This window comes from Caretta caretta, chromosome 9 (genome assembly GCF_965140235.1).
Source record: "Caretta caretta isolate rCarCar2 chromosome 9, rCarCar1.hap1, whole genome shotgun sequence".
NCBI classification, from domain to species: Eukaryota; Metazoa; Chordata; order Testudines; family Cheloniidae; genus Caretta; species Caretta caretta.
The window spans coordinates 75,884,889-75,899,060 of NC_134214.1; the positions used below are offsets into that span (position 1 = coordinate 75,884,889).

Sequence of the window (14,172 nt, forward strand, 5' to 3'; positions counted from 1 at the left end):
TCAACAGGTGGGCTTATGAGGCTGGCAGGGCAGGGTCACCAGGGTTCATTCTACCAGCATAAAGCACCGTGTGCAAAGCCACAAGCTGCCTCCATCCTAGTAACACATAACAGTCATAAATGGGCTGTGCTGGGTATTGCAAATTGGCAGTGGAGCCCTGCCATGTCGTGCCAGGAAGGTGGAAGCAGAAGCCCCCATGGGAGCTGGTGTGGAGAGAGCCCTGCCTCAGAACCAATGGCATGAGACAGCCCATTATTTATCCTCCCTCCATGGGCCCCAAACCCATGGCACGGGGGGGGCTGCTTTCTCCCTTGCTGCCTCCCCGCCCCCTTGTTGGGCTCCAGGCCCTGCTGGGGGAGGGAAGGTGCAGCTGGCTAGGCAGCCATGTTGTTGGGCTCAGGGACGAGCAGACACAATCCTGCTGCCCCTGGTAACTTTCAGGGAAGTTTCTGTCACAGCCTCTGGGGGGATGTGGGCGGCGGGGAGGGGGGAAGGAGCCCGCAGCGGCTGCCCAGCGCGGCGCACACGGCTTGGAGACCCCCTCCCGCTGCCCAGCGAGCCCCTGTCTGCCGACACCAGGCACCCCCCGTCAACCCAGCCAGGCAGGCCACCACTGCGCTACCTCCCGCACCGGGCTGGGGACGGGAGCCTTATTCAGCGAGCGCTTTAGGCCGGCTCCCCTGCGCAGACAGCGTAAAGCCAGCAGCTTCCCCTTGCGTGCGCTGCGAGTCTCTCTCGGGCTAAGGCTCCGGCCCCGCCTCCCTTGCTCTTGCCTGAGTCTCCCATTGGCCAGCTGGTGCGTCACTCTCAGGCTGGACCCATCTCGCGCTCCCCATTCATGCAGTTTGGTTGCGTGTTGGTGTATTTTACTGTTTGCAATAAAGAGGGGGGGATTTTTTTTTTTGTTCAGTTTCTGCTGCAATTAACTCTTGGTCCCTTATAAAAATTTTTTGGCAATTTTGCAGAACGGTTGAAACAGTTTTTTGTTTTCTGATTGCATTTGTTTTTTAATAGATCTCTTATCTATTTTGCAATCAACTATTAAGGTGCAACTATGCCCAAAAGAAAGGTAAGTACAAAAAATAGGGGGGGGGGAGAGAAATGGGGAATGAAGGAGAGAGATTAGAGGAGCGTTTACAAAAATATCTATAATTTATGCGTGTGTATGTAGAGTTTTTGCATATTAATTTTTTTGTGCATGTCCTAAAGTGGAGCTGGAACTGAAGGGCGATGATTAGAATGTGCGGTCGGGCTCATCTGTGGGAGCAGGGGAGCGTCTGAGTTCACTTTGGGCTGTTTTGTTTGCAAGGAGAAGGCTAAGCAGTGTCTCCATGCTGGATTACAAACAGCCATAGTGCTGCTGCTGCCCCTATGGAGAATACAGGCAGGCAGAGCTAGCCACGGAAGGCTGTGCTTCTCCAAGCGCCCCGAAAAGCGCATGGCTGGACAGCCAGAACCTTCCCATTAATCGCCGGGGGCATTTTAGTGTTGATTGGGCCATTGCCTGGGAGGATTTGAGTCTAAACGGTGCCTCTTTCTCCTGCGTTTGCCTTTGTTCTCCCTTTTTTTTTTCTCTCCCACTTCTTGTCATACCAGATGGTTGTGCAATGGTAATTTGGAGCCATTAGGCGGCGCAGAGTTTGAAACTGTCCTTGAAGGGAAGAGGGGCTGGGAAGGATTCACAACCAGAATTAGTAACTTTGACTCTGCTCAGCAGCTGGTCTTTCCTAGCTTGCTTTTCAGCAAGCCCAGAGCTGTTTGCAAAGGGGCAGCCGGGCCCCTAAAATTCCAACATCTAAAATAGTGCTGCCTAGCAGACGCTAGTGTAGCTGTGACCGTGTGTGCATTTTAAGGGTCAAACACTTGGTTATCTCAGCATCTCCCCTTCATTTATGTGTGTTGCATGTTTGCATTTTGAAGGCATTCTGCTATTAAGTGACGACACGGGCATTTCCTGTCCTCTGAGAAATACACTTGCTGGGGGCTCTTATTTCTCCGGGTGTACTGGAATTGGGTGTAGCCTGTGTTGCAATGTGTGACACGCCTCCCTTCCTCCCACTAATCCTGAGGGCATTAAAGCAGGTCCCCATCCATCCAGCTGCTGCTGTCTCTTCCCCCTACTGTAAGTGGGATGCCTCTGGGCATAGATAGTAGAGCATTGTCCTTGCATAAGGCTGACAACGACCTTGTTGTTGCAGGTAATTTGGCGGGAACTTTTTAAATGTGGGGACGCTTTGACGCAATGACGTTTAACAAAAGTGGGAGCCCGAGGCATTGTGGGAGTTGTAGTCTTTTATCTGGGAACTTTGAAGTGATCTTAGGCTCTTGCACTGATCTGACTTGAAAGCACAGCTGCACATTTTTAGCTGTTGGATGTGGGGGAGGAGTGGAACAGAAGTTACACAATTATTATTTTTTGCTTGATCACTTTGCAAACTTTATTTACTGCTGGGGATAGTATGACTAAAAAGTGCACAAGGTAGAAGGGCAATGAGAAGAGCTGGTAATACGAGAAACTGCAAGGATATGAAATCAAGGAGAGCTGTTTTAACTGGTGAACTAAGACATGAAGATAAAATTGACTGTGATATATTTGAAATTACTTTTTTAGTAGGTCTCCCCATGCTGCATGTAGACTTATTGAGAGAAAATGGCATGTAGTATTTTCCAACCTCACACTGAAAATAGGTCCAGCATTAATTCCATTTTCACAGACTTCCTTATTCTGGTCACCTCTATGATAATTCTCAAATGCCTGTTTGCAAGCATTTGGCATAATTTCCCCTTCATGACTGTAAAGAATGCAAACCTTTTACATTTTGCTCTTTTAATTTTTTTATGCAGGCTGCAGCTGAAGGCGAGGTGAAGGAGGAGGTAGGTTTATAAAATATTAATAAAATGAACTTATTTCTCTCAGAACTTGTGTGGTGGTAAACAGTTTAAAACACTGGTCACCAACCAGTAGATCACAATTGGCTTGTCGATCCTGGAGCCTCTGACAGTCGATCGCGATCTCCGGCTGCGAAAGGTCCAGCGGCTCCCTGCCTGCCCTCGCTCTGCGCCACTCCCAGAGGTGATGAGCACGCTCCTGCGGCCCCGGGTGGGAAATGTGTCTCCGCATGCTGCTCCTGCCTGCAAGCACCACCCCTGCAGCTCCCATTGCCTGGGAACAGGGAACTGCGGCCAATGGGAGCTGCGAGGCAGTGCCTGCAGGCAGGAGCAGCGCTCTCACACACACACACACACACACACACACACAGGCGTGCTGGCCACTTCTGGGAGCGGCGTGGGTCCAGGGCAGGCAGGGAGCCCGCCTTAGCCCTGCTGCGCTGCTGACCAGGAGCCGCCCGGCAGGAGCCCAGCCCTGAGCCCCCTCCCACAGCCAGCGCCCTGTACCCCCTCCTGCACCCTGAACTTCTCCTACACCCAAGCCCTGAGCCCCCTCCTGGAGCCAGCACCCCGTATCCTCTCCTGCACCCCAACACTCTGCCCCAGCCCAGAGCCCCCTCCTGGAGCTTGCACCCCTCATTCCCCCCTGCACCCCAACACCCTGCCCCCCAGGCTTAGCCTGGAGCTTCCCCCAACACCCCGAACCCCTCAGCCCAGAGTCCTCACCCCAACCCCCTGCCTCAGCCCAGAGAAAGTGAGTGAGGGTCGGGGAAAGCGAGCAACGGAGGGAGGGGGGATGGAGTGAGCAGGGCAGGGCCTCGGAAGAGGTGGGGTAGATCCTGGGTTACACGTAAATTCAAAAAGTGAGCTTGTGTGTAAAAAGATTGGAGACCACTGGTTTAAAAGAAACTACTAACTGAGGCCCCTCACTCCAATAGAGGTATCTGTTTGCACAGAACCTTGTCTGTGAGCAGTCACATGGGTCTGTGCTAGCAGATTTTGATGCAGGTTCTGGGTGTCAAGGATGAAATATCACGTGATAGGGAACGCTGGGTCCAGTCCGTTGGACTATAACTTGAGAGACATTTTGGAGAATTCACTGCCTGTCCCAGCTGTTAAGCTGTCTGAAACTGGAAGCTTCGGTGAACTAACATGCACAGATTTAGAGAAAGCTGTTCCTGGTACAGGAGAATTTGGAGTTCCACAGCCAAAGATAATCAGTTTCAGGTTAAATGTGGTCCTTAGACCACAGTCTTGCTTCTCTTAGGCACAGAGATCTAACTATGCATAGGAGCTTACAGTATTGGGTCCTTATTATTTACCTGGGTTTGGTGAAAAGGGGGGAAATGGTGAAAGAAATAGGCATTTCTATTTTGCTTTTTAGGAAAAAGGCAAACCCATTACATCCATAGCTCTGTAAATGATCTTGGTATTTGTTTTAATGCTTCATTAAATAATGGTTGCATCAAATTATTTTATGATGATGATGATATAATTCTGAGAATGTATGGCTCTTTCTTTAAATTTTAGTGACACCTCTTTCTTTTATGCAGCCAAAAAGAAGGTCAGCTAGATTATCAGCAGTGAGTATCTTTTTTTTTTAAATTGAATTTGTGATGTATGTGATGATGACAATTCAGGAAGATTGGAGTAGGAAGAATCTCATGGTGATGAGAAGAGTATAGGTAGATATGTGTTCACACTTACATTTAAAAATAAAACTCATAGTCCATGCTTCCATGGCTTGTGTACCAACATATTACAGAACTTACTCACAGATTTTACATGTGAGATAAATCCACTATGCTAGTTTGACACAAAAACCATCATATTCAGGAATGGCTGGATCCTGCAATCCTTACTCACATGTGTAGTCCCATTGATTTCAGCAGCACAACTCTTGGGAACAAGAACTGCAGATTGGAGGCCTAAGATCTGCAAATTCTAAAGAGGGCATTACGTTTGAAGACAGGAAAGTTCAGGGCAAAGCCAAAGTACTATATAAGCCCAGTCCTGTAAGTGCTCTATGCCTGGGAGTCTTCTTCCACATGCAGAACACTCAAAGGATTGGGATCAATTTATGCTACCAAGGAAATTACAACAGGAAACAAAGAAAATGAATGCTGCCATATTGGTGAAAAGTTGCACCTCATTTTGGTAAAACAGAAGATACCTATGCATACCAGGAACCCTCTGCAAAGGATAGGGGTAAAAATCATCTCAGACAGCAAGAGACTTCAGAAAAGTTTAGTGTCCATTTCCACATTCTGTGGATCTTTACTTAAGATGCTGTCACATGTGTAGTAGTGCAGGACTCTCATCTCTCCCTACACAGTACATGTACTTATTAAATATTTTAGTCATAACCACTGCCACATACTTCATTTTCCTCATGTATCTGAGTGAAATGACACATACTAATTTATATATCTCAGTCTTGTAAATGATTATGGTTCATATTCTTTTCTGGTCCTTTACACTACACAGGGGAGCATATGGCCCTGCATCTATGCTTTTAATATGTTTTAAATTTGCATACGGAGTAAGTATGTTGAGGTTGTTAATAAGACCATTGTAGTGCTCTTCAGGTGGTATATTTCTTATTTTACAATATGCTTTTTGTACAGAAACCTGCTCCACCTAAACCGGAGCCAAAGCCCAAAAAGGCAGCACCTAAGGTAAATATTTAAGACCTCTTTAATACAGCGGTTTTCTTTTTCAAAATGTATTTATAGGAATGATGCGCATAGCGAGTCAATTAGTTTTTTAATATTTTTAATGAGATTATGTATTTTGCCCAGTTAGAGGAATCTCTATCAGTATCTTAGAAATTACAGATGGCAAAGAGCTAGTGAGTGTTCTTTTTCACACTACTTCCAGTGCAGGAACATTCCCTATGGTAAATTCTTGAGTGATTTGTCTGAAGAAATTTTAAACAAATTGTGATGATTCTTTCACTGCTTGCCATGGGAGACTATTCAAAGCATCAATCTCCTAACAATATGTGTGGAATAGAGACCACAGAGCCATAGGCAGTGCCGGTAGCTATGCCTATAAGAAAGTGTTTTACACTGTACATAGTAAGGCCCTGTTTTCAGTTGCGTATTAATTTGTCAGACTTTAACCACTGGGATTAAAATTTTCTATGCTTTATCTCCTCAGGCTAGATATATATTTTTTTAATGTTCAGAAAAAATACCTTTTCTGAGAATGAAGTTAGCAAAACTACCTATTTTTTCCTGATTTTTTTTTTAATATTAAATTTCCAACCATTTTTTTTAAAGCTCCTTGGTGCTTTAGAGCAGGAACTCAAAATTTGGCAGGGGATAGTTGTGGGATCAAAGAAGTGTCTTTTGTTGACCTGTTGAAAATTCACCCAGATGTGGCCAAATTATAGGCCTTTGAGCATCACCTTTTGCACATTCTCAGCAGAGCAAGTTAGAGGCTTCCTGTTAAAATATCTGAAAAATCCAACAGTCTGAGCATGCTCTGTGACTCACAGCTCTCTTTGTGGCTCTGAATGGATACCCAAGCAAAGCAGCAACTGCAAAATATCCTTTACCCTATACAAAGGAGTGCTAGGATAAAAGCCAGGAGATCATGAGTTCTGCTTCCACTTTCTGATGTTTATAATGTATTCTTAACAGCCCTTATTAAACAAGGCCTCATACACCTTAAGGGACAGGCAACTATTATTCTCCCTCCCCATTTTACACTTGAAGTAACTGAAAGGTTGCACGAAGTCACTTCAGGGACAGCTGGGAATAGAACATAGGTCTCGAATATGGCAGACCCAAGTCTCATCCACTTAGGTACTGTGCCTTTCAGAACAAAGGTTACAAATCTACATACTTAGTTCTACAGTTGAGCCAGTAGACCACAATCCAGAGCCAGTAACAGAACTTAAGAAGCTTGAGACTGAGCATTCTTCTCCTGTCTCACAAACAGACATGCGCAAGTCACTAGCAAAGTGTGTATTGGCTCCATATAGTGGCGAATCTACATAGAAGACGAGAACCTACTGATACCATGAGTTTCCCTTTTAGCTGTTTTGTGGGTCAAAAGGTCCTGAGTTCAGACTCTGCTGCTGCTGACTCATGCAGAAATCACTGTGGTGCCTCGTGATGCACTTTGTTTTTTTCAATTTGCTTTTTAAAAAACTTAAGAAACTACATAAAAAAACTGTTAATAGAATGTTAGGTGCAAACTTAATCCTTCAACAGTTAGGAAATATCACAATTAAAGTTGACTGTCCATAGGTAGTGTGGCCCCCCCCAAGTACATAGCATCGTGTTGCAGTCTAATTAAATGATCACATAGTATTTGTTCGCCCAGAGTAGTGCCTCATTCATTGCACAGTGAATGAAGTAGTGGGTTGCAAGGAAAAGGAGAATGTTCTCTTGTGTGTAAGGCTCTGGACTTGGACCCAGAGGAGCTGGGTTCTACTCGTGGCTCTCTCAGAGACTCTGAGGAGATGCTGGGCGAGGCTATCAATATGTACACACAAGGAGATGAAATGTAGGTTTCAGAGGCTACTGTAATTCCGGCACTGTCCAATTTTAACTTTTCATCATTAACATTTTCATCCTTAACATTCTTTTAACAGCTTTTTGTTTATCATTATAAGAATAGCTTTCATCCTCTTAAATATATCCTTATTAAATAAAGTAGGGTTGAAAAAAATCACATGATGCATTAATCACCTGATGTTGCCATCTTTGGGCTTCCCATTCATTCAGGAAAAATTATTAAAATGACATTGGCCCTCCTCCCATGGAAAGAGCTGCAGGAGAAGGCCTAGAAACGAAAAATTCCATCAGGATTCCCTTGTGCAGGATCATTCTGTTCTGGGAACAGATATATCACACACCAATGTTGCAGAATGGCCAGTAGTTTTGTCCCCAGAAGCCAGGGATTGACGTTGATGTCTGGAATCTGTGGCAGGCCATGGCTTTTTGTGTAGAGATCCTGTGTCCCTGACAGAATGACTCCATAAGAGCTGTGCTACCAAGAAATCCCGAGTCATTGGCTGCTCCTGGAACCTCTTTTAAGATGGTGCTTTCCCAGTAAAGAGAAGGCTGTGGAACAGTTAATAAGATTCCATTAGTTTCCCGTGGGAGAGAGGCAGGAATGGATTCCCTTCTTCAACCATCAACCCCCAATCCTATGGAAGGGACTCCACAAGGAAGGTGCTCTGAAGGTAGATCACCACTACCGTTTCTTTGTTTGGGAAGTGGTGGGAGGGAGAGAGACCCTGAAGAGGACCCTCCACACCACTAGTACTGGGCAAATGTTCTAGCCCATTAACCTTTATGAAGGTCTCTTGAGGCTTTATACAAATGGTCCCATTTAGTGAGTTTTGTCACGTTAGTATAAAATAATTGCTATACACTACTAGGCTAAAAGTGTTGAAGAAATAGGTATAGGTGTAGCTGTGTCAGTCCCAGTATATTAGAGAGACAAGGTGGGTGAGGTAATTGGTCCAATAAAAGACATTACCTCACTCACTTAGTCTCTGTAAGAAACAGGTACATTTTTATGAATTGTAATCCCTGAGACCACATCATCTTTTAAAGGATATTTTATGAGCAGTAATTTTCCAAGTATTCATGGTTCCTCTGTCTTTTGGAGTGGAAGAAGATGTTAGGGTTGGTATAATCAGAAGTTTTGGCACTCAGGTGCAAATCCCTGGAATTGAAGTAGGTGGGAGTTGTGAAGCGGTGGTTTGATCCAAAAGTATAGAAGGCTGTTACTTCAGAGTTATGGTGTCAGAGGGCTTTTTTCCTTCTTTTGATTTAATTGTGACTCCTGTGTAAAAAGTTGCAATTATTGCAATATGCATTAAAACTTTAATTTCAATTTTTTTTCTTTATATCTATAGTGATACAGTTGAATTTGCACAACTCATACATGATATATATTGCTTGGAACAACAAGGAATATTTTTGCAATATTCTTTGGTGACTTCAGCTTTCCTCTCTCTCACTCTTCTAATTTATATTTAGAGCATCTCTGAAGAATTCTAGTGTTTCCATTGACTGTGCATGCTCTTAGATTAGTCTTTCTTTTAATGTCGTTTGGCAGGTAGCTCAACTGCCAAAATGCAAGCTCATCAACACTTTTAGCTAACTTAATAAAATGTATGTTTAAAATGGGAATTTCTTTAACCCCAGACATAACTACCTTTGACCTTGTTCCTCTAGATTATTCATTCCCAGTAGTATATCAAGGACAGGATAGAGAATAAAGGATTTCTTGATAGAAATTTTCATCTGGTGCACCTCACCTTTGTTAATTGTATTTCCAATAAGTAGTAGTTAGTTATACAAACTTTAGACTTGAAAATATTGATGCTTTAATGCAATCTCCAGTTTTGTGTGCATCTATCATGCATTTTTGTTCATGTGATTACTTCTAACAGAAAGAGAAGGCAGCAAATGATAAAAAGGAGGACAAAAAAGCAGCAGCAAAGGGGAAGAAGGGAGCCAAAGGCAAAGATGAAACTAAGCAAGATGATGCTAAAGAAGAAAACCACTCTGAAAATGGAGATACCAAAACTAATGAGGTACCTTAACTGCAGTGAATATATTGAAAAGCATAGTCACAAACAGCTTTGTTTTTATTGCAGCTGCAGAGACAAAGGATTCCTCTTACCTTTCAGTTAATTGATATCTATTGGGTAAGGGCTGGCAGGGATAACAGCAATAGGGGCCTCTTTCTGGAAGCAATGAGAGAACTTTTCCTTCAAACACACATCTGCTCTGTAGCCTCATGCTTTCCTTTCTCCCATTGGGTCAGGGAAGAACCAGAAGACCTAGGTAGCTGCAGCTCCCCTGATGTGTTCCCTCACCCACCCTGGGCTGGGCTTTGTGCAGGGTATATGCATACTCTGTGCAGCCTCTGAATCCTGTCATGCTGGTTCCACTCTGTAGAGCCTATTGCACGTGCAGAGGTGGGGTCAGGTTTGTTTCTATACAGAAATTTACTCTGGGCTGGGAGTGGAGGAGAAGAAGGGATGTGGAAAAGATATCATGTGTGGGTGATTCTTTTCTCTCTCTCTTCCCCCTCTCTCCCAGCATGCTGCTTTTAGTATCCAAGCTTTCAGTTAAAAAAGGTCTCTCTTCAAGTCTTGAACATCCTTGTATTGTTTAATACCTTTAAAGAAAATGACTTCTTGACTCAACAGCCTGTATGATAAAAAGTGAATATTGGAGCAGTATGTGCAGAAGTGTCTTTCAAAGGCTGTGAGTATTTTTTTAAGGGGCAGGTGGAATCTGTTTTTAGCTAAGTTTGTTCTGTAGTAAGAACATTTTTAAAAACCAGTAGAAAGAACTATATTTGTAAAAGTTGGACAGTAGGGAAGCAGATAACTGCAGTTTTACATATACATTTCAGATTTCCTTTCTGATCTATAGAAATGAGGTTTTGTATCCTGCCACCAGCATATGGTTGATGTGAATCTCAAAAATATTCCAAATTTTCACCTGTTTGGATTTACATTAATATTGCAGTGTTAGCTGCAGCATCAGTCCTGTTGTAAAATTTGTAACATTTGTCAACCAAGGTTCCAGTCTGTTTATATTTCCCTTAGTAATTTTGTATCCCTTTCTAGTTAGGTAAGTTTTTTGCAAACTAACCTGTTCAGCAGGTGGGTTAGAGTGGGGCTTTGCTGGAGTGAAAACATAACATTTCTGTTCTTCCCAAACACTTTTAGGCACCAGCTGCTGAAGCATCCGATGATAAGGAAGCCAAGTCCGAGTAATGTTAACCTTGCCCTATATCTCCATCATCTGGTATCCATACCTCCATGCTGTATTGTTAACAGAGAGGAATATTTTTATCAACTATTTTATAAATGCAGGTTTTTTTAGCATGAATTTAATTATGGAACATCTTCATCTCGGTTACTTGGGAATTAAATCCCTAACAAAACAAAACAAAAAATCATTGTTTTTAAATTTTGTGATTGTAATAGTTTGTATGGTACATGGAAAGAATAAGTGGTGGTAGCTTTCGACTTCTGTCAGTGTGTCCCTTTTTGTGTAAGTCATGCTTACAGACTTCAGATTTTAATTTTACCCTTGTATGTGTTATATGGTTTCTTAAAGTGGGGAGGTCTCAAAACAAATAACTGCGTTAAACATTCCAGTGGTTCTGTGGGTTGCTTTTATAAAGAAGGTGAGATATTTTCATGAAAATCCTAGGAGCTGGAAATCTGTTTCCCAAATGTAACTTTATTTTGTCACTTTTGGAGAAAAAAATAAAGTGTAATCATGTTTTTAAATGAAATACAAACATTTCTTTTAAAAGGGCAGGTTGGTTGTATGTACCCACTGTTAGGAATTTTGCTGGATTTATCTTAATAAAAAAGACTCCTCGAAAGTTGATTGTGGTTTGTTGCTTGTGCTGTAAACTTCTATTGCTGGAAAAGTAATAAGTCTCCTAAAGGTGATCAGTAGCACAATGTTTTATCGTGAAAACATGTAGGTGATGAGCTTGAATTCACAATATGATCAATGCTTGGGCCTCTAAGCCATTTTCTCCAGCTATGTAGACAAACACCACTTTATGGGCCATATCCACAGTTGGTAGAGCTAGCATGGCTACATTGGTTTTTATGGCGTTTTGGTATAAATCAGCATATCTGGTTCTAGATCTTCAAGTGAAGATTTATGTCTTATTTCACAAATGGTAATGCCTGTGAGGTACTTCTATCGTTTAAGCAAAGATGATGTACTTGGCATCTTTAAAATATATGGCATAACCATTTTAGAAGTTAGGATGATGAATCTTCCCAAATTTAAAGAGCAGAACCTATTTAACTTAGACCTGTCTATCCCTCTGGTATGTTTTCTAAGTCCTTCTTGCTGTAAGACCATTGCACCAGCTTCTGCATCGAGGCTTAAAGGGTTTAAATCAAACCCTCAATAGTAAGAAAGGACTTTCTGTAGTGCTAGGGGAATGTTCTATAGCACTAGATAAAATTATGAACTTTCACAATTCTTGTTTATAATTTACTTATTTAAAAATGTGTTGTGTACTCATGAAATTCATTTATAAGCCCCTCTACTCTCCTCTAGTAGGAGGCTACAGGTGAAAAAAAGTGTTTTCCATTAATGCAACACTCTTCCTGATTAGTGTCAGCCTCATTAAATTGGAAAACAGTAACTAGGCTCAGGGCCAGGGTTTGTATGGAGTAATACGTTTTCTACCTAATTTTATGCATGTGACTGTATATCAAGGATGTTTTAAATTTTCCTCCGTAAGTCTCCTTTTATTCAAAAGGCTCAGTTCACACTATTGGCCAGATGTATCTGGTAAGAAGCAAAATGACTGGCAGTGCAGAATTAAAAACTTTTATTGTATAAGACAATCTAGCAACCGGAAGCATGAAATACTATGTGCTTGTAGTGGTGGTTTTTCTTTTAAATACAAGAAATCACTTGACATGATACATTTTAGTATAAGCCTTTGAAAAGGCTAGGTTTGGTACAGGAAGGTACAGCAGAGAAAGACACAGATAAAGCACACAGCTTATGAGAACAGAATATGTTCTGCACTTCTAGATTTATTTTTATAAGGGGTGGGGAGGACAAAATGAGGGTTGTGAATTTGGGCCTTAGTGTGCAAAGTCAGAACTGCATACAAACAGATGGGTGTGTTCAGTAAATAACTAAGTTGCAGCACTCCAATCAGAATCTTTACATGACTAGTCTGTTTCACTACATTGCATATAAATTGTAGAATTTGTTAGTATTTCCCTCCTTCCTCCGCCTCATTCTTTGTACGTCATGGTCCCCATTTACATTACCCCTATACCCAAGTATCAACAGTTAGAAGTGATACGCAGGGGGAATGAGGCTTGTGCTATTCCTTGCTTATTTTAAAAGAACGTTTGAACAATTTTTTTAAAAAAGGTGTTTTGTCTTTTCTGCATTATAAATTCAATTCTTGTCAACTCAGGAAGACTAACTGACCAGAGAATGAGTGAGGTTGTGGTCAGAGAGATGCAACCTCTTGGGCCTCTTTCTGAACCATAAAGAAGCAACAGCAACCAAACCATATAGACAGCTCCAATTTATGTGTGTTGCCAGGCCATTCTTCAAAGTCAATGCTGTAGACAGAATTTAACTTTTTCCTGTATGTTAGTACAAGCCCTGGAATGTCCATGATTTTTAACCCATTTATCTGATGTCATTATTATTGAGTTTGTATTGCAGTATTGTCCAAAGGATAGTCACAGGCCCTGCCCCAAAATGCTGTTCAGTTGTGTAGAAGTGGCTTAAAAGAATGGTATCCAGTAGTTAAAATCATTAAGTTTCAAGACAAATAGTTGAAATTTCCCCAAATCACCTTCAATCACTAGTATTTTGGTATCTTCCCAACTTTACTAAGAAGGATTGTAAATGTTTTAGGACCTGATCTTTCCTTCCCATAGGAAAAACTCCCAAGAGAAAGAATACTTGTGTTTTTTATTCTTCTAGCACAGCTGGTCCACCACTTTGTCTCCTCAGGTATATGATAATGGCCTAGGGGAAGAAGCTGATTGATTGGCCAGAACTCCTGTGAGTGACAGAATATCCCCTATTCATTATTGGATAATCACCAATAGCTCAGTCAAGGGATATTACTAGATTTAGCTGGTGAAAGAGGGGAGTGGGTTGTCTTTTGGATCTTTATAAACTATTTTGATTTTAGTTCAGAAGAAACTCCATACCAGTGGGTGCCTATCAAAAGCTCTGGGAAGCCATACATATACTTAAAAACCTGATACCACAGGAGTAACCAAACATCAATCAAGGCAGCAGTGTTTCTTCTTCCCTCCACCCTACCACACCTCATCTGATCGGTCATGTGACCTATAATAGGGCTTTAACCCCCCCCCCCCCACTGCTGCCTCAGTCTTCCACAAATGCCCACTGAAACAGATGGACTTTTTGTGTGTGCCTGTCACTCTATTTGGGCTCTTTTAGAACAGGTTGAGGAGAGAATTTTGCAAAGGAAAGAGACCCTTACAGAGAATACCTGGTCACTTTTTATTCTAAGGCAGATCAGCATTATTCCCGATCTCAAATGGCAGCGGTATGGTATGGGGAGAGGGGTGAAGATTCCAGGCACTTTAGAGGTCAGACTATATTGTGAACTATTTTCTAAATTAAAAAAAAACCCTCAATGTTTGCCTAAAATGTTGCTGTCTCATTCTTCAGATATTTGGCTGGATCATAGAAGATATAATATTTATTTGGAGAAAGATAAATAAATTATACTAATTATTGTCTTTCT

At 42.1% G+C, this 14,172-nt stretch overlaps 2 protein-coding genes and 1 long non-coding RNA gene across 3 annotated transcripts in view; 1 reads left to right on the forward strand and 2 right to left on the reverse strand.

The window, feature by feature from the left end:
* SH3BGRL (SH3 domain binding glutamate rich protein like) overlaps positions 1-14,172 on the reverse strand; it is a 167,169-nt gene that overhangs the window by 89,793 nt on the left and 63,204 nt on the right. The gene's annotated exons all lie outside the window — the stretch shown is intronic.
* On the forward strand, positions 816-11,274 carry HMGN5 (high mobility group nucleosome binding domain 5). Its single transcript, XM_048865080.2, has 6 exons — positions 816-1,069; positions 2,845-2,874; positions 4,443-4,472; positions 5,517-5,567; positions 9,311-9,454; positions 10,604-11,274. Exons 1-6 carry the CDS (start codon positions 1,055-1,057, stop codon positions 10,649-10,651), a joined length of 318 nt encoding a protein of 105 aa, XP_048721037.1. The 5' UTR covers positions 816-1,054; the 3' UTR covers positions 10,652-11,274.
* LOC125643025 (uncharacterized) lies at positions 5,648-10,629 on the reverse strand. The gene is made up of 2 exons (XR_007358560.2): positions 10,527-10,629; positions 5,648-8,697 (listed from the first exon to the last, which is right to left on the reverse strand). It is a non-coding gene; the product is annotated as an uncharacterized LOC125643025 (long non-coding RNA).

What these genes read in the sequence shown, in the direction of transcription:
- HMGN5 (XM_048865080.2), top strand. An exon ending in CCAAAAAGGCAGCACCTAAG is followed by an intron (nt 5,568 to 9,310) that starts GTAAATATTTAA and finishes TACTTCTAACAG; the next exon opens with AAAGAGAAGGCAGCAAATGA. An exon ending in GAGATACCAAAACTAATGAG is followed by an intron (nt 9,455 to 10,603) that starts GTACCTTAACTG and finishes AAACACTTTTAG; the next exon opens with GCACCAGCTGCTGAAGCATC.